The 20,484-nt window shown below is 52.9% G+C and overlaps 1 protein-coding gene across 2 annotated transcripts in view; it reads left to right on the top strand.

The window, feature by feature from the left end:
* ASTN2 (astrotactin 2) overlaps window positions 1–20,484 on the top strand; it is a 426,223-nt gene that overhangs the window by 250,257 nt on the left and 155,482 nt on the right. For both annotated transcript variants that reach the window (XM_064523655.1, XM_026113784.2), the window contains 2 exons: window positions 136–302; window positions 3,358–3,546. In XM_064523655.1, the coding sequence (XP_064379725.1) occupies window positions 136–302; window positions 3,358–3,546 (356 nt within the window). The remainder of the gene's footprint in view (window positions 1–135; window positions 303–3,357; window positions 3,547–20,484) is intronic.

Below are 20,484 nucleotides of genomic sequence, written 5' to 3'. Positions count from 1 at the left end.
GAGCTGAGCAGAACGACCACACGCCAGGTCCCCTTGGCCGCAGGTTATGCCCTGGGAGGACAAACAGCAGGCTGGGATTCCAACGTGCACGTGGGGTGCACCGGTTACCGTACCGTGTCCCCTCTCTTGCTGCAGTGCCCCGAGGACCTGAGACCCATGAAGGACGGCACCGGTTGCTATGACTACTCCAAAGGGATCGACTGCTCCGATGGCTTCAACGGGGGCTGCGAGCAGCTCTGCCTCCAGCAGACCCTTCCTCTGCCGCACGATCCCTCGTCCAGCACCATCTTCATGTTCTGCGGGTGAGTCTCCTGCAGCATGCTATTTTTTCCCATCGGCTGCTCAATACCTGGTTCCCTTTTCCCTCCCTGCTGACCATCCTTCTGTGCCACCCATGCCTCCAAACTGGCAGGTCTTGCAAGGGGTCTGGGCATGCTGTGTGCACCCAGCAGAGAGATTAGTTGTGTAGCTGGAAGGGGCCTTGTTCACACATGTGCACAAGCAGTGAATGTAGGCACCTGGTTTGCCTATAGGCAAAAGTGTACATGAGTACGAGAAGCAGTGTGAGCAGATGGACAGATGCATCTTCCTCATTTCCCCCCACCAGGACTGTGTGGATATAGAGCCTGATCTCTGACTCACTGTAAAGGTATCAAAAAATAGTATATTGCGTGTTGGAGAGGGAAGGTGGAGGACTTTGTTTTCTTTAAAAAAAATATATATTTTTTTTTTAAGTGCTTTTCTTAAAATAGTTTCATCCCTGATTTTTGCCAGGATCCTATAATCCTACACAATTTAGCATTTTGTCTAAGGAAAATCTCCCTGACTGCAGTATGTTCTAAAAGGAGCTCAGTGATTATCTGGCTTTATACTGCACAGCTGCAGAAACAGTCATCCATCACGCGCGCTGTCCCGCAAGCAGCCCCGGTGCAGGGGCTCTGCAGATCGTATCAATCTGCTGCTTCACACGCACGTTTCATCCCGCTCTCGCTCGCGTGCGGTAACCTCCCCCATGTCCTTGGGGGAAGGATCAGGGCCAGGGAGGGGAAAGGAGCCCTTTAGGGAAGGAAATACCCACAGGAGAGGGTTGTACAAAAGAATGGGCAGGAATGGGAAGGGTTGTCCATCTGCCCACGTCCCCATCCCATATCGCCCGCCTTTGTGATCCCCTGCACAGACGCCCTGAATGGGTGCACAGGGAGGTAAGCGGAGTCCCCTCGCGACATGGCAAATGTACTAGAGAGAGGAAGCTGACGAGCGTCTTAAGCCCAAGAGCCAGCCCTTGACAAGAACCAGCCACCAGCAGGCTGAGGCAGAGCGGTGCCACCAAGGCGAAGGAGGACGGGCAGGTAGCACCCTATGAAGGATGCCCTCATGGGCCAGCAAGTGGGGGAGATGCTTGCTGTCTCCTGCAGCATCAGGCCCGGGGTCCTAGTCCTCCTCCCTCCCCCTCAGGCCCTCCCCAGGGCTTCCCATGTGTGACTGCTGAAAAGGCACTTTGACCTGCAAGGAAACATGAGTCATGGGCCATGTGCAGCGGGGAAGCAAATTCCTAAAAGTAACTGAGAAAGATCTGTCAAGTCCTGATGCATCCAGGTGCTCAGGCAGCAGAGCCCTTGCGCAGCCCCAGCCACTCGCTGCTCCCTGGGGAAGAGCTGGCTTTGTCAGAAAGACTCTCTCCTTTTTCATTTTTCTTTTCTTCTTTCTCTTTGCTTTTTTCTTCTTTTTTATTGTTTTTGGCATAAAGTGATTGAGTCACTATGTGAGAGCATGTTGCCTCCTCTGTGACTGCAAGGTAGGGGGTTGGAAATCCATGTGGGCGCAAGCAGTATTTCTGGGGAGGGTCCAGTAGCTCATGGGATGGAGCAGAGGGCAAACTCCTCAGTCACACTACCGCTGTGCTGGCAGCCGTCCAGCGGAGCCGGTTCCTCGCCCGAGAGGCCTGGAGCACACGCAGTCACTGCCGGCAATGCAGGGGACAGAGCTGCTGTGCTCATGTCACACGCGGGAAACTGAGGCATGCAGTGGTTATGAGATCCATCTGGGACCAGGCAGGGGATCTGTGTCCGAATTAGGATTCGGATCTTCTGTCCTTAGGGATGGAGGTTTTCTGCTTTTTCTGTAGTCATTTTTCAAGGCAGAGCTTCACTTTGGGAACAGGCAAGGGAAAGTGTGACAGATGGGTGGGAGTTTCATTCTCAACAGTATACAGGGAGTAAAGGAACGGCAGAGGGGAGAGTGCATGGATAAGTGCGGGATTCGTGTTAGCAGAACAGCAGAGCACTGCCTGTTGCCAGGGAGGAAGAGTCGGACAAGGGAAGTGGAAGTTTCCTCGTCAACTGGCAACTGCAACGCTGAGAAAAAGGCAGGAGGAGGAGGAAGAGAAGGGAGGGAGGCAGGGTGAGCGCACACACAAAAGATATTAGTGATATTTTTGGTGTCCTTAGCCAAGTCACATCCCTGCTGTTTGCCTCAGTTTCCCTTACTGTAAGTGGAAGATAAGGATCTTCCACTTCCACAAAGTGCTTGAAAGTGGAGCCAAGGAATAAAAGAGCAACCACTTTGGAGCTGATGCCTTTCAGGAAGGTGCTGCTGTGTGAAAAGGGGTAGCATCTCTAGATTTCACTTTGTTCTTGCCTGGGGGAGTGTTAGTGCCTGTCTTTGTAGCAGTATCAGAGGGCATGAGCTGGGTTGGAGCTGATTGGAAGACTGAACTGATCATGAACTCTACTCTCAGTTCTGCTCCCCAATACAGGGCAATTCTCAGGCACGTCATCTTGGCTGCAAGTGGGCAGAGTTTTCCTGCTGAGGGAAGGATGAGCGTTTAGAGCCGAGTGCTCCTTCCTCTGCGGCCTGACCGTGGCCGTTTGCAGGGCTGTTGCCAAGATCATGCCATGGCAGCTGCCACTTCTGGGCCTTTCTGGGCTGCTAGGGCAGCACGTGATGTGCACTGCTGGCACTCCAGTGGTCTCGAAGCTGCTGCAGGTGTTGAGGGTGCTCACAGCCATCCGTGGTGCTGGCGCAGCTCTGTGGCTGCTCCAGGAATAGCCAGGATTAATGCCCAGGCTGTGAGTCTGCTGTGGCTCTTCCCAGCCTTGGTTCAACACATCCAGGCTAGAAGAGGTTGTGTTTTATTGTCTTCCCAGCACCTAAGGCTCTGCAGAACGTATCATTAAATGATGTGATATCCCTGCTAGGTACCTTGGCTGTGCTTAGCACCCTGGCCCTCCTCTCCATGGAGGATTGTCCTGCAGCAGGCCTTGCTGCCCCACCAGCCCTGCTCAGAGGTTGCTTTTTGTGCTTCATGTAGTCTCTCTCTGCGAGGTCCTTTTGACGTAGTTTGTGATTGCTCTGCAGGTGTGTTGAGGAGTACAAACTGGCCCCGGATGGCAAGTCCTGCATCATGTTGTCTGACATCTGTGAGGGCCCCAAGTGCCTGAAGTCGGATGCTAAATTCAATGATACTCTCTTTGGGGAGATGCTTCACGGCTATAACAACAGGACCCAGCACGTCAACCAAGGCCAAGTGTTCCAGATGACTTTCAGGTACGGCTCAATTCTGCTTGTAGTTTTGAGAGCATCAGGATGGCTAGATGGGACCAAAGGTCCATTAGCACAGAAAAAGATCTCTGACACATTCACTAGCAGATACTTAGGGGAGAAGAACAGAAGAGGGCGAGCGTGATTGGTTTTCCTACTGGTTCATCGTTGTGTAAGGCCCTTTTGGGCCTGTGTCTGTGGCTTCAGTGTTTAATTGTCTTTGGGCTTTTATTCTGGATTGTCATCTAATCTCTTTCTGAACTCTTATCTTTCATCTCCGCAACATCCTGCGACAATGAGCTCCGCTGTTTAAATGCATGTAGTATGAACATGTATTTCCTTTTGCGTGTTTTCAAACTATGGGAGATCATTTTATTCAGTGCCCTCAGTTACTATACTGGGAGAAGCCCTGAATATAACACAGTAAGAAATAACTGTGATGAAGCAAGGTAAGCATCACGCAAGAGTATGAATAGCAATAACATAGTGTGTTTGCAAGGTATATTCTGAACGTATTTGGAGTGCAGGGGATCAGATGTGGGTGGGGAGAACAGGATTCGAACTGCCCAGATCTTTCCCTTTCGGTGCTCGCAGATGAAAGTTTGGTGATAATCACTGAATTTAGGAATGGAAAAATCAGTAGATTTATTTCTTTTCTTCGGTTCTGCTCAATGGTGGCACTTTTTCATTGAGTGAAAACCGGTGTACGCCTATGAATTACAAAGCAGCTGTACTGATTACTACCAGGAGAGGATCCAGTGTAATGCTACACAGCCCATATTCCACCTGGACAAGGCTTTTTCTTGCACAATGGTTTTTTTTTTTTTTTTTTTTTTTTTCCTATTAAGGCACTGAGACCTCATTGCTGCCTCTGATTCTTGCTGAAATTGTGGGTGCTCATCACCTCTGGCCATGTTGTTTTTCTGGGTACTTTTTCCCCAGCTGAGTGTAAAGTCTTCCTGGCTATGAATTCACGCTGAACTCTGGCCTTTTGCTCTCTTGACGGGAGATGAATTACTAGCTGTATCGGCTCAAAGGCATTCAGAAAGCAGTAGCAAGCTGAGTGCTTGGAGCCAACAGATCAGCAGCCTTTGCTGGAAGTGAGAATTGACAGTATGTGAAGGCAATTTTCCCAGTAAGCTTCTCTTTAGTTTCTCTCCCTCCCATATGACAAGCTTCAGTGGGCCCTCCAGGGCAGATCCAGGGCTGTAAAGCTGATTTTTTTATTTTTTTTTTTTTTTCCCCTTTAAGCTTCTGTTCTTGATGGTTGAGCAGGTCTGGGGGCTTCATAAAAACCACCCACACCCCAAACCTGTCATCTGGTATTGCCAGACTCAGGGTCCCCGCAGATGAGAGCCAAACCGAGCTTGTGCAGCCACTCTCTTGACAATAAACCTCCTTTTGCTGGGGCTTTAATTTTCTCCCCAGCTCCTCTAATAGCCTGGCCTTTCCTTGCACTGTGCAGGAGCTGGGGGATTTGAGGAAGTCAGCCTTCCCCTCGCTCAGACAGGGCTCTGATTGAAGAGCTGTTTTATTGCTGCCTGAAAGCAAACACGTCTCCCGACTGGGGCTCAGGGACTCCAAGACAGACGTGTTACTTCTTGCCTCCACGGGAGCAGGGACAGAGTCTGGTTTTGACAGAAAAGACACTTCAGGAAAAGGACAACAAACGGGAGCGATTAGTGCAAAGCGCCGTTCTCCTCCTGCCTCCCCCCCTGTTTCTCGGTGCGGTGGATCAAATTCTGCTTTTAGCTGGGCGGGTTGCACAGAGCCTAGAAAGCACCGATCCTCTGTTATCTGTCCATGCCAGGTGCCCGTTGCTTTGTGCAAGGATTAAAAGGCAAGCAAGAAAGCATCCACAGGGCTAAATAGCAGCCAGGAAGCAGGCAGGGTTGCATGTGGGTCTGTCTTCTCCTGGGAGAGGTTGCTCCTCCGAGTCAGGCTGTCAGACGGGAGCTGCGGGACGGCCAGTTTGGGTAGTCCCGCACCGCGGTGCCACACACCGCCTCTCTGGCTGGCAGGGAGTTGCGTGGGGATGTTGCTCTGTCTCCCTCCTGTCACTCAAAAAGTGGCTGGATGAATTAATGGAAGAGCGATCTGCTGCAGATACGTATGAGAAGTCCCTGGGCAGTGAGCTGCTGGTGGCTGGGCAGTGCTGCCCGGCTCCCGTGCTGCTCCTGGGCACCTGCAGCTGCTCTTAGGCTGGAGGGAACCAGAAGCCACCCCCCCTCTAAGTCTGTCCTGTTGCCAGTGGTGCCACTGGGTGTCCCAGGATTTTTGGAACCAGTGAAGGAAAGGGTCTCTCCCCGCTCCCTTCGAGCTGGGCATGTGGCAGAGTTTCCCCAGCTGCTAACCCAAGGGCTGCCCTTGTCCCCTTTGCTCTCATAGTGAAACATCTGCCTTCTCCTGGTTACGTCTTCCAGGTGTCAGCCCAAAGCACTTCTTCTGGCTCTGGCGTACAGGTTTTCAGTGTGTTGTGTGTGGTGTGTGTGTGTTTGGGTTTTTTTTTTTGTTTTGTTTGTTTCTTTAAGAAAAAGGTTGTCAGTGGTACTTCGGTTTTTCAGTACAGCCTCTGTGGTGCACGCATCCTCAGCAAGCTCTGTGCCCTCCCCACGGTGCCCGCATTTTGGATGCGAATGAGCTCCGGGTCGCTGTCCTCATTTCAGCCACCAGTTCGGCTTCCCCCACAGCCTGCTTGGTGATGTCTGGGATATGTTCAACTAATGGGAGCTTTTGCCAGGGAGGGTTTGTGCAGGCAGAGCCAGGTGCTCAGCATGGCTTCGCTGTGACAAATAGGATTTTCGTCGCCCGGTATCAGCTGTGGGTCTGGTCGTGGGCCCAACTGCTGTGAGAGGCAGGAGAAAATGGGTCTGAAATGAGAGCAACCTGCAAAATGACAGCAGAGAGGTGGACAAGGGGGCAGCTGAGCTGGCAGGAGGGGTTCAAATACAACAGAAACAAGCTGCGGTATCCACTGAGAGCACAAAATAGAGTTTGCAAGAGGAATGCATGGCAGCGCGGGCAAAGATAGCCTGTGTCCCCACTGCTGTGTCATGTACCCACATATAATGTGCTGTAATGCACATGACGCACGTGCACAGCGGCGGTCTGGACCTGGAGGGGGACGCGTGTCTTGCTTTAGAAATGCTTTCCGCAACCTGGAAGGTCAGCGCTGCCGTTGTTTCTGATTCGAATGTAAACTGTTGGCTCCAGAAGTACCAGCTAATGATGAGAGAGGCCCTGCGCACGTGGACACGGGCGCTCGGCGTCCTTCCCCGCAGCCACGCCGCCCGCTATGGCGGGGAGGGTTCTGCTGCAGAAGCGCCATTACATCATTTCCTAACAAGGGAAGAGGAGGAGGTTAATGGAGAAGAAATTATTAACTAAAAGATGTAATTTGCCTCTGATTTTCATAGATATTCAAGAACCTCTCTGAGCATTAAGATACCAGCTGTTAGAGAAGCCCTTAATTTGGTGCATTTGAAACATAGCAGGAAGCTGCCTAATACCGGGGATTAAAAGCCTGTTTCTGCAAAGTAGGAGCAAGAACCTGCTATCAGAACAAGGGGCTGAGTATTTTAGAGGGATTTATAACCGCTGGGATCCTTTAGCTATGCAGATGTGACAGTCCTTTGAATGGTGTCTGCTTCCCATGTTGCCACATCTTCAGTGTCTTTGATAAATAGGATATTCTCAATCCACCAGGCATGTCAGCATGGCGTCGGGAGGAAGCCTTTGTGCTGGTAAAAGCTGTATCTTCTGCACTGTGGCCTGGGCAACACCTGTCGGTTACAGTGGCATTTCCATCCTCTTGGGGCTGGGGCAGTCCCTTTGCCACCCAACAGTCTGCAGCACTGATTAGAGCCCCTGCCCTTTGATTTGTTAGACAGACCTTCACCCACTGCACAGCATGATGTTGGGATGGAGCCGGTGCAGTGCAGCCTGCTTTCTTCTGTCCTGCCGACCCAAAAGGACGGGGATGTGTGGTGGGCACCTTTAGGACAGAGATCAAGTGAGGTTATTGGTATGATCACATGCCACACCAGGCTTTCAGCAGCGAAGTACAGGAGTTGCACGCATTTGTCTTGATCTTCAACCTGAGACCAGCGTGCTGTTCTGGTAAGTGCCCATGGAAATTAGGGTTTTGTTTTGTTTGGATTTTTTCCCCATCTCTAACTCATATCATTTTATCCAAGTGAGTCAGGGAGCACCCAAACAAACGTTTTGGTGGCATAGCTCAGGAGGTGGTAAATCCCAGGAGAAGGGTGGAGGAAGAAAATACTGGCCAGTAGAGCAGCTGCGGCTGATGTACTTGTGACAGGCGTTGGCAGCAGCCAGAACAGTTCGTGTTGGTGTGTGCTGTATCTCGTGCGTCGTTGTATTACACCCTGCGATCTGTCCCTGCTTGCACGTCCCTTCTTGCTGGTACCAAGGTCCCTTTGCCCCTCCATCGGTGACAGCGAAGCCAGAACTGAGCAACCAACTCGCTGCAGCTCAGGAGTTGTGAGTTAGGAGCTCTGTGTCTATATTTTAATACTGAGGTGGCTTAGTAACCACTAATTATCACCATCGCGGTCAGGGTGCTAGCCTGACCTGTTGGATGAGCCACGTTACCCCGTGTTTCTAGCCACTGCCCTGCCACCGTCTTCACCCTGCGCTCTGGGGCTTAATTACAAATAATGAAAGCTGACTGCATGGAAGAGGCTGAATCTGCCCCTTCTCCGTGCAGCCTCGTGCCGGTGGCAGCTTTAAGGGAGCAAGGGCTGTGCCCTGCGGTGACGCTTGAGCCGTGCACCGCACGTTTCCTCCCGCGCGTTGTGGCTGGGGGCAGGTGAAGACTCTCTAATCGTATCCCCAAAATTCACTTCACTCCTTCCGCTGAAACTCTCTCATTGCTCAGAGAGCACAGTCAGAGCCGCCACCTTTTGTTCTTTTTTTTTCCTCTTTTGCCCCTTTCTTTTTTGAAAATGTCTTTTCTTTTTGGCAAGATGCTGTGGAATATTAATAAATAAATGGAATTGGAGCTGATCTATTCCAGTCACACCTCTCGGTTTAGCCTGGAGGCTCAGCAATGGATCCAGCTCACTAAAGACTAGATTAGAGCGATTTTTTTCTCCCCCCCCCCGCTGCCTCGTGCCGGGGCAGCGCCCCGAGCTGCATACCGTCCCCAAATCACCAGGGGATTATTTTCCAAATGGCTTATTTGTTAGTTCCTTATCTGTTTTGTGCCATCTCTTTGCCACGAGGGAATAGAGATTTTTGTTTAAAAGCTGTTTGCAGTTTCAGCCTGTTGCTTTTATGCCATTAATATGTAGAAAACCCCAATTACTACCCGTGTCGCTGGCTTTTACGTGCTGGATTATTACCGCCTGGCAAATGGGATGTGGGAGCAACGTGCGGCTGGTGGCATGGCGGGGCGCTCCCCGGGGAGCGAGTCTGCGCCGAAAATGGGGTCTTTTCCCTTCCCCGCCTCTTGCTTCCTTGCCGGCTCCTGGGCATAACCTGGCGGGGAGTGGTGGGGCCCTCTCTGCCCGCTCGCCCCAAAACCCTGCCGGGCGAGGGGACCCCCCGGGCCCCGTCGGGGCGGCGCGTCTTGGCCCACCGCACGGCCCCAGGGCGCGCGGGGAGGGTTAACGAGAGCCGGGGGGGCTCTTGGCGCGCCGCCTCCGGAGCGGAGGGCCCGCGGCGAGGTTTGTTTCGACAGCGTTACGCTAACGTTGTCAGGCAGCGTGCCGGGTCGCTGAACCGACGTGGGGGATTGTCATAATATTGATGGGGAGTTTGGCAAGTTAATTTTAAATCTGTCACTCCTTCCCCTCGCTGCGTTCTCGCTCCTTAATAACAGCAGCGCGCTGACAGCTCGACGCGGTGCTGCCGGCGGAGCTGGGGAGCATCCCTGCCCCACGGCTGCCGCTTGCCCCCGCGCTCCCGGCACGGGAGGGATGCGGCGGAGGAGCATCCTGCGCGAGGCCGAGCGCCCCGTACCGCAGAGAGCCCCGGCGGGTGTCACGGTGGCCCGGCTCGCGGGGACGGAGGCCGGGCAAGGGTGTCACGCCAGAGCTGCTCAGGCTCACGTGCTGGTCCTGGGCGAGGACTTTCTTCTGCCCCTGTAGCATCATAAATGTGAAGCCTGTAACTCCATCAAATTAATACTATTGATTTTCTTTTTTTTTCCCCTTTTCAGCTCTCTAAGCGTAGAAGTTATAATTGGGCTGTTCATTATGCCGGTGCCAGCGAGCGCTGCGCTGCCCTGCCCCCCGAATGGCTTGTTTACCTATTACCCTTCAGGCCTGGGTGATGGATGGAGCTCTTTTCCAGTGGCTGCCTTCCATTTCATTCCTTTTTTTTATTATTTGTTGCCACAGTTCTATTACCTGTTCACAACTCTGAAGCCTTGGACACATTAGTTGGAAGCAATGATTCTTTCCAAGCCAGGCTAATGCCTCAGGCCTTGGTCCTAAGTAGTGGACCCAAGTCGTGCCAGCTGGAGCAGGTAACGGGGTCTGTAGCGGTTTGGCAGCTTTATGAAGCTGTTAGAGGAAGCAGAGTCCTGCTCTCCCACAGCAGGAGCCTGGCTGGTTTGCAACTGTCCTGGTCTCTGCGACACACGGTACCTTTATAACTCTCCGAGGAAGCTCTCGTGGGGTCACTGAGCCGTTTTACCTCCATCCTGCGTTCTCAGCCTCTCAGTGCTGCAGTCAGGGGCATCCTCACTGCTTTTCATGAGTCCATCTACCTTTTCAGAGACCATAATGGGGTTGGACAGATACAAGCACCAGGTACTTAAGTTGGGCTTATGATCCAGAGGGGACTTCTTGCATCCGCACTGGCCAGGATAAGCGTTGAGATTTTATCAAGTCCAGGCTGTGAAAGACTGATGCAATCAGCACAGCACCCCGTCACGTAGGTTAGGATTGCGTCCTGCTTACAGCAGTCCTGCTCAGGTTCAAAGTTAGCATCCCGCAGAGAAGGAGAACAGACTGTGGCTCTTTGAGCTGGTATTTCCAACAGTCTGCAGACACAGGCTTCTACACTGGATTCTCATCATTTTTTATTCTTGTAGCAAAATAAAAGAATGTCTGGTGCAAATGATACCCTGCAGACAGTGCAGGGGTCCAGGGAAGAAAAGATGTTTTTAAAAAATACAGATTGAGGTATTTGTAGTTGACCTATTTTAAGTTCTGCTTTAAGTTCTGCAGCTTCCTTCTGCACATGGTGTAGATACAGCTTAGCCTCCTTAATGGGCCAGCTCATCCTCCACGAGCGTGGGCATGGTTGTCACAGCCTCCTCCTGCTCCTGCTGTTGCCTCCCTGCTCCCAATGTAGTCCGAGCTGCTCCATGTTATTCCAGTTTATATAGGCAGCAGGTTACAGGGCCGTGGGGTTGCTCTCTTGCTGTTTGGCCATTGCTCTTGACAGCTCTGCAAGCTGTTGCGTGACCCGTTGGGCAGTTTCTCCTGTGGGGAGGAGGAGAGATGCCTAGGGTAGAAGCTGCCACTGAACTGGAGCCCCAGAGCAATGTACATCCATGACGTGGGCTCCTTCTCCAGCTCCTCCTGAGCCCCAGTGGTGCTAGGTAGTGTCTGAGGTTGTGATATACAAAGAAATAGGTAGACATTAAAAAAAAAATGCAGCCAACTTCCCCACCTTTATTGTGAGGTTAGGGAGAAGCCACACCGCTTTCACTTCAGGTCATGCTTTTAAAGTAGTCTTTGCAGCCATGCAAATGGGTAACTTCATATTTCAAATGATAGCTCAGGCCCTGGGGAGGGGCTGTGCAGCGAGGGGAGGATGCCGACGTGCTGGCCAGGGCTTGCAGCCGCTCCCCTCGGCAGGGGTGGGAGGTGTAGGTAACATGAGATGCTCCCGCACCCCCGCCTGCTCTCCTGAGCACCCGGGCTCTCCGCTGTGTTTAATTCCCAGCAGCTCCTTGCAGAGGAGGACGTGCTACCCGAGCAGGTCTTCCTCCTTCAGTATTGCCACACGGTGACATCTGAACAGGCCTTGACTGAGGCTTGCAGGGTCGTGGCTGGGGCTGCCTGTGCTCAGCGCGTGCTGCTGAAATCAGGTACTCGCACTTGGAGGAGAGGGTCATAAGAGGGAACAGGCTGGTGTTATGGCTGGTTCCTTGAGTGTCCTCACGTACAGAAGGAGAAAGAAGTGTGGTTTCCCCTGGGTGGTGAGAGATGTGGTGACACTGCCCGGCGAGCAGTGACAACTGATCAGTCCCTGGCGATCGAGATTTCCTTTCCCCCGGCGGCAGCCCTGCTGCTCGCCCAGCCGAAGGAAGCCGGGGAAGTGCTTCCTCCCCCCGCCCCGAGCCCTTGCTCCCGGCTCCCTCCCCCTGGGCCCCAGCAGCACATTTGTGTCTGCGCAGATGTTTGTATTCGCTGCAGCTGATGAAAATATTCATTATCTTGTTAGCTGCTGCGGCGAAGAAAGTTCAGATTTGCATTTCCACAGCTAATCACACAGCACAAACGGAGCCTGTCACCCAGCAGCACCAATTGGGTAGCACACCGATGCACTGAGGCAGGGAGCCCTCCCTCCTGCCCCTGCCCGCGCTGCCGGCACAGGCACCGTGGGCGGCGAGGGTGGGAGGCCGGGGCGAAACGCCGGGGCCGCGCAGGCCGACCGTCGAGGCGAGGCGGCCGCTGGGCTGTGAAGGAGCCGGAGATGGAGGAGGGCTCCGGGAAAGGCGTACGGCTCGGGCGGTGTTAGCCAGGTTCGTGCAAGCGGTAGGGATGAACGCTGGCCCGCGTGCAGGCAGGAGCAGACAGTGGGAAGCCAGTCTGTGAAAGTTTCTGGGAAAAGCATGTGTGTTTGCTCTGGGGAGGATTGTGTCTGCTAGCCGGTCCTGCCAGGAACATCTCCTGGGACAGGAGGCAGGAGTCGTGTGGTCCAGGGCTGCTTGTCCTTTGCACAAGCTGTCCTGATGCCACACGGGCTCCTCCTGCAAGGAGCTTGCCCCACTGTGACACAGCCGACTGGTCTCTGTATTGCTACGCGTCGTCCTGTGATCTTCAGGGGACATCTGCGTCCCCTGCCCAGCGGCTGGGCCAACGTGTCGGGTGCTAAGTGGGGTCTCTTGAGCTCACAGTGTGTGAAAAGCTCATGGTGATGCCATTGATTTGAGTGTGTAGTGTGAGGAAATGGTAAAGATTTGACAGAGGGGCCATAAAACTGCATAGGAGGGAGAAGAGAAACCAGAGAGAGGCACTGGGCACTTGCAGAGCAAGACCAGGGCTCTTCTCACCTGCTTGGTTTGATGCACATCAGCAAGCTGGGTTTTAGCAGGACTTCTGCAGCAGATACATGGTGCTTCGGCATGGTGCCGAGCAAAAATGCAGGCCTGGTGCGGGATGCCGAGGCAGGCGTGTACGCGTTGTCTGGACGCGCTTGTGTTCACCGCGGCGCTTCCCTCGGAGGCGCAGTGACTCCTGCCATCCCCTGCCTGTGTTGCTGCTCCTTCCCTGGTGCTCAGCACTGCCGAGTTTGGCTTCACTTTTGCTAGCTCCCAAGGCGTCTGAGAGGTTTTCTCTGCTTTCATTACACTGTGGGGCACAATCCAGCCCCAGGCTGGGGATGGACTTGCTGACCTATGAGGTCTTCCTACCTCTGACTTTTACGGTTCTAATTATACCTGGTATTATTGCATAGTTAATCTGTGTTGTTAAGAGATGCATCAGAGATTGGTTTTATAATAATAACAGCTCATTTTATATAGTACCTTTCATCCCGGGGATCCTTATTGGCCTTATAGCCTTACAGTGGGTGCAGACTTGCAGACAGGAATAGCTTTTCCCTCTTTCCTCTCCTAGATCAAGGTGCAGCTGCTTCCAGGGTGCAGAGCATGTTAGATAGGGAGCAGCAAGGGCTCAGCATCCACTTGGGAGAAATAAAACAGGTGTTACATTCAGCTGAAAAGAAGGGAGAGAATGAGGTGTGTGGGCTTAAGAGAGTGAATTGTGATCACCCAACTTTGAACTGTGATAGAAGGGGTTATCCAGCACGCTTTGGACACTTCTTTGGTGGCTCCCAGTAGCAAGGACCTTGGTTTTGTACTCTGAATGAAAGACGCTTCCCCAGAGCAGGATGCTGCTTGCGCCATGGACATTGCTGCAATGTTATCTTTGGGGAGAAGGCTGACGTTGCCAGGCCATCATTGCTGCTCCTTGCTGGTGCCGAGGCTGGTCATCAGAGATTCCCCCCAGGGAAGGGGGGACTCTTAGTCTCCATCCAAGGACTAAGCCAGCTTGACATTGACTTAGCAATAAAAATCCTTGCTCCAGGCGATACTGTTGCAATCAGGCACCGGCATGGGGACATCTGAGCGCTACAGCTTTGCAACACAGCTATGGCAGCTGTGAGCCATACCTGCTGCAGAGTTAGCAGCAGATCTTGCGTGCAGTCCTCAGTGAAGTAGAAAATGTTTTCTTTTCTTTTTTCCATCCCAAGCGATCGCTCCAGAGAGTGAGGAATTGCACTTGCCTGTTTTGCAGTGTAACTCTGACTGTGTAGACCTGAAGGCTAGGTCTGGTCTGGGGCCCAATCAGTTGAACCAACGGTCCACCAAAGGTGAACATAGAGCTGGCACACAGATTGTGTGGGGAGCCTTCCGTTCATATCCGAGCCCCAGAGCCTGTGTATAACCCAGAGATCCACTAAAACTTCTACTGCACCTGGTTACTGAACAGTGTCACCTAGCCTGGATGCTGAAGCTGTGGCCCAGCACTCAGAAAGGCAGAAGTAAGCAGTTGGTAGCAGTCCAGCATTGGTTGCTCTTGTCCCTGACCTCGCAGCAGTGCTCTTGCTGCTCTGACTCCTGCTCGCCCAGCAATGATTACAGCTGTGCGAGGAGGCTGGCGCGTGTGTGGAGGAGTCTCCCATGGGCTGTTGGGTTCAATAACAATTTTCTTGAGATGAAAGCTCAGGGCATTTGTGCCAGTTCATTTCTCCCCCCAGCAGCATACTGAAGGAGAAGTGCGTCTGATGAAGTGCCTGATTTATGCAGAGTAGCAGAAAGCAGAGCTTTCGTGCCTTTGTCTTGGCTTTCCAGAGGACTGCGCCATTTGCCAGCTGTACCGTTACCTGAGGGCAACAAGCGAACATCTGGAAGGTGTGATGGCACTGCCACTTGTCATTAGGAAGCCTGGCACCGCTGGATGTGAGCAAGAGTTCCCCTTGATGGCAGCTCTGGAAGGAGCTGGGAGGTAGGAAGGAAAACGAAGGTGTTCCAGGCAACCTCACCCAAACACCAGAGAGGGGAGAGGAGACTTTTCTCTCGCCTCCTGAGTTTGTCTGGGAGACTAAAAAGAAATAAGTTCACTTCAGGTGTAGTCCCTCTGCCCCGACTTGGCAAGTGCATCACTTCATGGCTTCCATAATTAACTTCACACACAGAAATGCAACTTTGCAGATGCAGTCGCAAATTTTAGCTAATTAACCATATGGCCTGGCTGCCTGACAGAGCCAGGGAGATGTGCTGCTTACAGATGCTTCCCCGAGCGCTGGCTTGCCCACGAGCTGCCTCTGCCTTCCCTGCACGTCCCCGTTGCAGGAGGCCCCCAGGAAGACACGCGGCTCTGCAAAGCGGCTCGCTGCCGCGCAGCCACCCAGCAGCAAGGCGCCGTGTGGGTGGGAACGTGGAGCAGCGGAGCAGAGTGCCGTGGGCAGCAGACGCCTCGCGTTGGTTCGGGCTGCTGGCTGGCAGGAGGACACATGGACGGCTGAACGCCCCGGACATGCCACCACAGCGCTGAACCTCTGCTGCTGCCGTACCCCAGCTGGCGTGAGCTGGGCACCGCGGGAGCCAGCCCTGGCTTGTCGGGCGCTGCTTTGGGGACACTCGCGCAGCTGGAGCCCTCGCTGGCTTAAGGCAGGCATAGTTTTGAGGGGAAGTGGGAGCATTAACTGCATTGAAGTGACTTTGTCGGAGTGCCAGCGTATGAAATGTGTGGTGATATTACAGCCCTGCCACTGCCCGTGGCTGTTTTTCCTCTGCTTCTAATGACTAATAGAGAGAAGACAAAACAACTTCTATTAGTTTCTCCCACGCCGCAGTGGGTTTCTTATTTTCCAAACCTCATTAGAGTTTGTAATACCATGGTGGTAGTCAAAAGCAGCCCGAATCACCCTGGGGGAAAAGAAGAACCGAAGAGATATGATGTGTAGCCCAGTATTAACACTGCTCTTGGCTCATTTCCAGGGTCCCTTCCAGTTCCTGTCCAAACTCTTATGCCTTATCTCCATCTTAAAGGTTAACGATGAAGCTTAGTGGAAGAAAATGCTTAAGATCCACTATTGTTAAGAGAATAGATGTGTGTGCTGAGCAGAAAGCTGGGTCTGCATTTACATTGGAAATGCAAATATTATTTAAGAGATGGTGCTTGCACTTTCCACCGCATTGTAGTTCAAGTGTCGGTTACCCGTGAGCAGCTGCTGGTGTGACAGGGCTGGAGAAAGGTGTGCAGAGATGCGACAGGCTTCAGATGGCTGTTTTGGTAGCTGTGCCCAAATCCTGTGGGAATTGGATGTGTGTCAGGCACCAGTCTCCCGCAGGTTCCTTAGGAAATCCCAGCGTGTAGTCCTGGCTCCACTGAAGTCAGTGGGAGTTTTGTTATTTGTTGCCTCAATACAAATAATCCTAATGAAACGGTGAGGAAGGGAGCTGCTTGTGCGACGCGTTTGAAACGATTGCAGACAGCACCCAAACAAACCCGTGCAGGAGGACCCACAGCTTTGGCTCAGCTCTCCACTGAAATAATCTTTCGGAGGAGGAATCCAACCAGGCTTTGAATCGCTCGGGCATAGAAAAACATCCCCAGTTCACTTCCTAGTGGCTACAGCCTTGTGGGTAGAAGCTCCGTGAGCTGCCCCAGGAGGTCTGTCTGTCTTCATGGCACCTTCCCATCCTAGTTGTTAGAAAGCTGAAACTTGCTGAGCTTATGGAAGCTGACAAGGTCAGACCCCCTCGGCTGTCAGCGACCGCTAATATAATGGAGCGAGACACCTTGAATAGCAGATACAGTGGAGCAAGACACAGATACTCCTGTCAAGCACTAAGCAGCTCCAGCCCTTTGCAAACAGACTGATTTCTGATTAGCTACATCAGTTGCTTGGAAGTTTCTGGGACCTGCCCATCGAGTAAGGGTGGCACGGCACAGATGTGTCCTCCACTGGGTTGCAGGCTCAGGACAAGGCTGCTGAGTCCAAAACCCAGCCAGCCCTGGGCTGTGATGGAGCCACTGCCTATCTTGCTGGAGGGAGAACCAACGTGCTTAACGCAGAGCCATGCAGAGCTGCAGGTTTTTGTGGCTGGTTGGTGGCTGTTTGCCTGCTTTGCTTCTGGACAAGGCGTAGACATGTCTGTGGACTTGTTTTGGGTGAGAAACCTATGTTAGCTTATCCAAGCTGAACAGCAGTAAAGAGACGGTAACTTACAGATGCATAATGTTGGGCCAGATATGTTTATCCTGGGTTGTATTTCATAGCTTTCTTGCTACTTGTGAGCTGTCATTGACACAAATAGTTCATCAAATGAAGGGGTCTTTGACAGTAAATACGAAGGGCTTGGAGCCTCTTCTATCAAGGAGGAGGGAGCTGTTGGTGTGTGCAGTCTGATGTTTTGGGCTCTTGGCCTGATGCTGGTAGGAAAGACTGAGCAGGTTTTGAGTTTCAGTAATTGTTCTATTTTCTGCACCAAGTCTCTTCTTCCACTCATACACACGTGCTTTGTGGAGGATTAACTATCTGATAGATGTGAACTTCTAAAAGCAAGTTGTGCCAGAATTAGAGGCAAACAAAATGAAGTTTGCCACTGTTACCCTTTTTGCTAAGCAGGGACATGTCTGCTTTTCATCTTGGCCTTCTCACCCAATCACAGTTTGTTGACTTTTCTTGAAACTTCTTCTAGGAAATTACCTTTGAGCTTTTAGGTTAAACATGGGAAATTTCAGTCCCAAAGGAAGGAATCTATATATTTGCAAAGTTGTATAAGGGGTTGAAAAATAGAGCTTAGCATGGAATTCCTCTTGCAACCATGACTGCATAATTAAGGTATAAATCTAGCTTTGTATACCTTAGGACTGCGTGCTACATATGCACAAGGCGTTGCTGTGGGAACCATAAGTTTTCGAATTTGTTTTTACTCCACACTCTGTTTCAGTGTGTTCCCAACAGACGCTCCAGAGAAAGAAAGATCCACAGCCTACCGCAAGATTTCACCCACAGGAGACCCAGTTTAGTAGAATAAATAAATAGCTGTATAATGGCGAAGAAGGGGGATGGGGACAGCGGGCAGAGACGGGGGGGGTAGTGAAAGATGATAAATGGGCGAGGGTGCTGAGAGCACTGTTGGAAAGGCAGTCGCCTTCGCTGGTGGGATCGCTCCCACCCGGTGGGTGTAAGGACAAGGTTGCTGGTGGGGATGTCTCTCTCTTGCTTCAGGGGTTTATGCGTTGGGGGTGGGTGATTGGCAGCCCTGGAGACTGCACTGGTGGCACATGCGCTGCTCTCAGAGTGTGGAGGAGGCCAAACTCTGCAGAGCGAGGGAGACTGCTTCGTCCCGGAGAAGTGTGCTTGGTCCTTGTAAGGACTGCTCCCTCCTTTGCCTCCCGGGTGGAGGCTGTGAGCACCAGTTGCACTAACAGGTTTTTCTCTCAGCTTCCCCTGGAGATGAGGGTAATGCAACTGTCCGTCCGGGTGTGTGTTCAGCTCTCACCCCCTCCCTTGGCCAGTGTCAGCAGCGGACAGAAATACTCAGAAATACTGATGTTCCTACGGGCTTCTTGAGTGTCAGGAGCTGGGAGAGGCAAGAGAGTCTCCTGAGGTCCCTCCGAGGGAGTCCACAGCATGGTCTACACTGCTTGTAGGCACTAGCACATCCACACAGAAAGTCGCCTGAAGTGGAGTTGAGCTTCGTTGTCTCTGCTGTTCAGAGCAGCTAGTCGGTGGTGGATCTCATCTCTCCATCTGAATGGCTTTTCCAGAGGTGACCATGATTCAGGAAGGAAAGTCTCTTTCTTGTGCCCGTTGCTGCTCTATCTCCTGTTCCCTCTGGAGATTCCTGTGCGTTTGCTTTAGAAACAGCTTCGGGAGAGAATTTGCCTTTTCTCCGTGATTGCTAGGGTGACCCTGGTAGTCAGTGCCAGCGGGGTTTCTCTGAGTGCGCGTTGGTGTCATCTGCCCAGAAGCAGGCAGGGTGTTGGGGCCTCACAGCTCTTACGTGCTTGCCTAGCTCTGCTGCTGGGAGCTCTGGCTGCTGAGCTCTCTTTGGTGTCCCAGATCCCCTAGCCTTGACATGTTGCGTAGGGTGACAGAGGAGGGTGACAGCAAGCAAACCCTGTTGTGACACTGTAGTGCATCTGAAGACGGCTGCGGTGGTGGGAGGAGGGCAATGGTGGTATGACACACTTCAGTGCACTAGAAAGCTGCAGCGGCTGAGAGGGCTTTAGTGCTTGAGGGATGTTTGGCGACCACTTGCAGGAAAATCAGGTTTGAATGATCCCCTGTTTCTAGAGTACGGTGCTGTCCACTTTGGGCAGGCAGCTCCTGAGGAGTTAGTGGGAAGTTAGTGGGATCCGGCTAGCCCAGGAGGCAGATCTGACAAGGGCGGTGTGAAGAATTGATTTATCGGTTCAACAGCCAAACTAAAAATCAGCGGCGTTGTGGTTTAGATTACCATGAAATGATTTTTATGTTCTTGTCAGTTAACGCGAAACGGAAAAGCAGCAGCAAATTCGGTTTGGACTTGACTTTAGTTAAAGCAAGACATTTTAGCGCTGCTCAAGTAAAGGAGGAGGAAGGGGAGCCTGTGCCCCCGTGTTACCCAGCAGTGCCGTGGCAACAGTGTTTGCTGAGTTTGTGGTTGTAATAACCACAGGGTTATTAGGGGTTGTAGCCGCTGCTGCCCCCACGTGCCGTCTCCCCACCGAGCGTTTGAGTCCTTGCGCAGCCGTGTCAGTGCTGCGTGCACTGTGCTAATGGAGGAGCTGGAGGCAGACCCATTTCAGATGCTGGTAAGTCCTCCTTGCAGGAGGCACCATAAGTTGAGGAGAAGCATTGCTTCCTCCATCTTCATTGGAAAAAAAATTCTCTGCTCAGGCTCCACAACAGCTTCAAACTGAGTTGACAAGTAGTTCCAGATCAACAAAAATGATGCTTTCTGGTGAATAAGCTATTCGCTGGCCTGAATCCACTTCCCCGTCTCTGCTGGCTCCCGGGGGATCAGTACTGCTTCCACTGCTAGTTTCATTTCACCAGGCCCGTCATCACCATCCTGGCCCTTCGTGTTGCCGCCAAGCACTGCTCCCAGCAGAGCTCCTCTGGCGGAGGCCGCAGGAGGCCTCCTTATTTTTGTGTCGAGCAGCCAGTTGGTGATGGTGCCCAGAGCTGGCCAGGCCTTCTGGAGGTCACGGTGGCATCCTGGTGTCAGGCAGGGCTTGGCACCATCAGGGCAGACAGGTCCCACGGGTGACCGTGCCCCGAGGGGGACACCAGACCCACGAACAGAGTCAGCCTTGGTGGTCCCAGCCTCAGAGTCCCGTGTCCCCTCGGCCGTTCGCTTGCTCCCACCGTTGTGCCGCGAGTCACGGGCAAGGGCCGAGCTGGGTGGCACGGACCCACGCTGCATTTGCAGCCGGCGCTCGTGGCGGGGTGCGGGACCCGCCGTCTCCGGGCGGGCAGCCGCCTTCCTCCGCTCAGCCGCCATCACCATCGGGGAAGAGGAGCCGGGCGGCACCGCCATTAGTATTCCTGTGCTGGGAGCAAAGAGCCGCCAAGACGGAGCCCGCGGCGTTTCGCCGGCGGTGATCGACTGAACGGCCCTCAACGCCTCGCAGGTGCAGAGCAGACAACTTCATGGTGCTGCGGCCCCGCGGGAAGGGTGGTGCACGCCGGGCCCGCGAGCCGGGCCTGCCAGTGCGGGTGCCGTGCGTCAGCGCC

This window comes from Dromaius novaehollandiae, chromosome 20 (genome assembly GCF_036370855.1).
Source record: "Dromaius novaehollandiae isolate bDroNov1 chromosome 20, bDroNov1.hap1, whole genome shotgun sequence".
Taxonomy (NCBI): domain Eukaryota; kingdom Metazoa; phylum Chordata; class Aves; order Casuariiformes; family Dromaiidae; genus Dromaius; species Dromaius novaehollandiae.
Note: the sequence above shows the minus strand (reverse complement) of the source record. Positions and strands in the feature narration are given on the sequence as shown.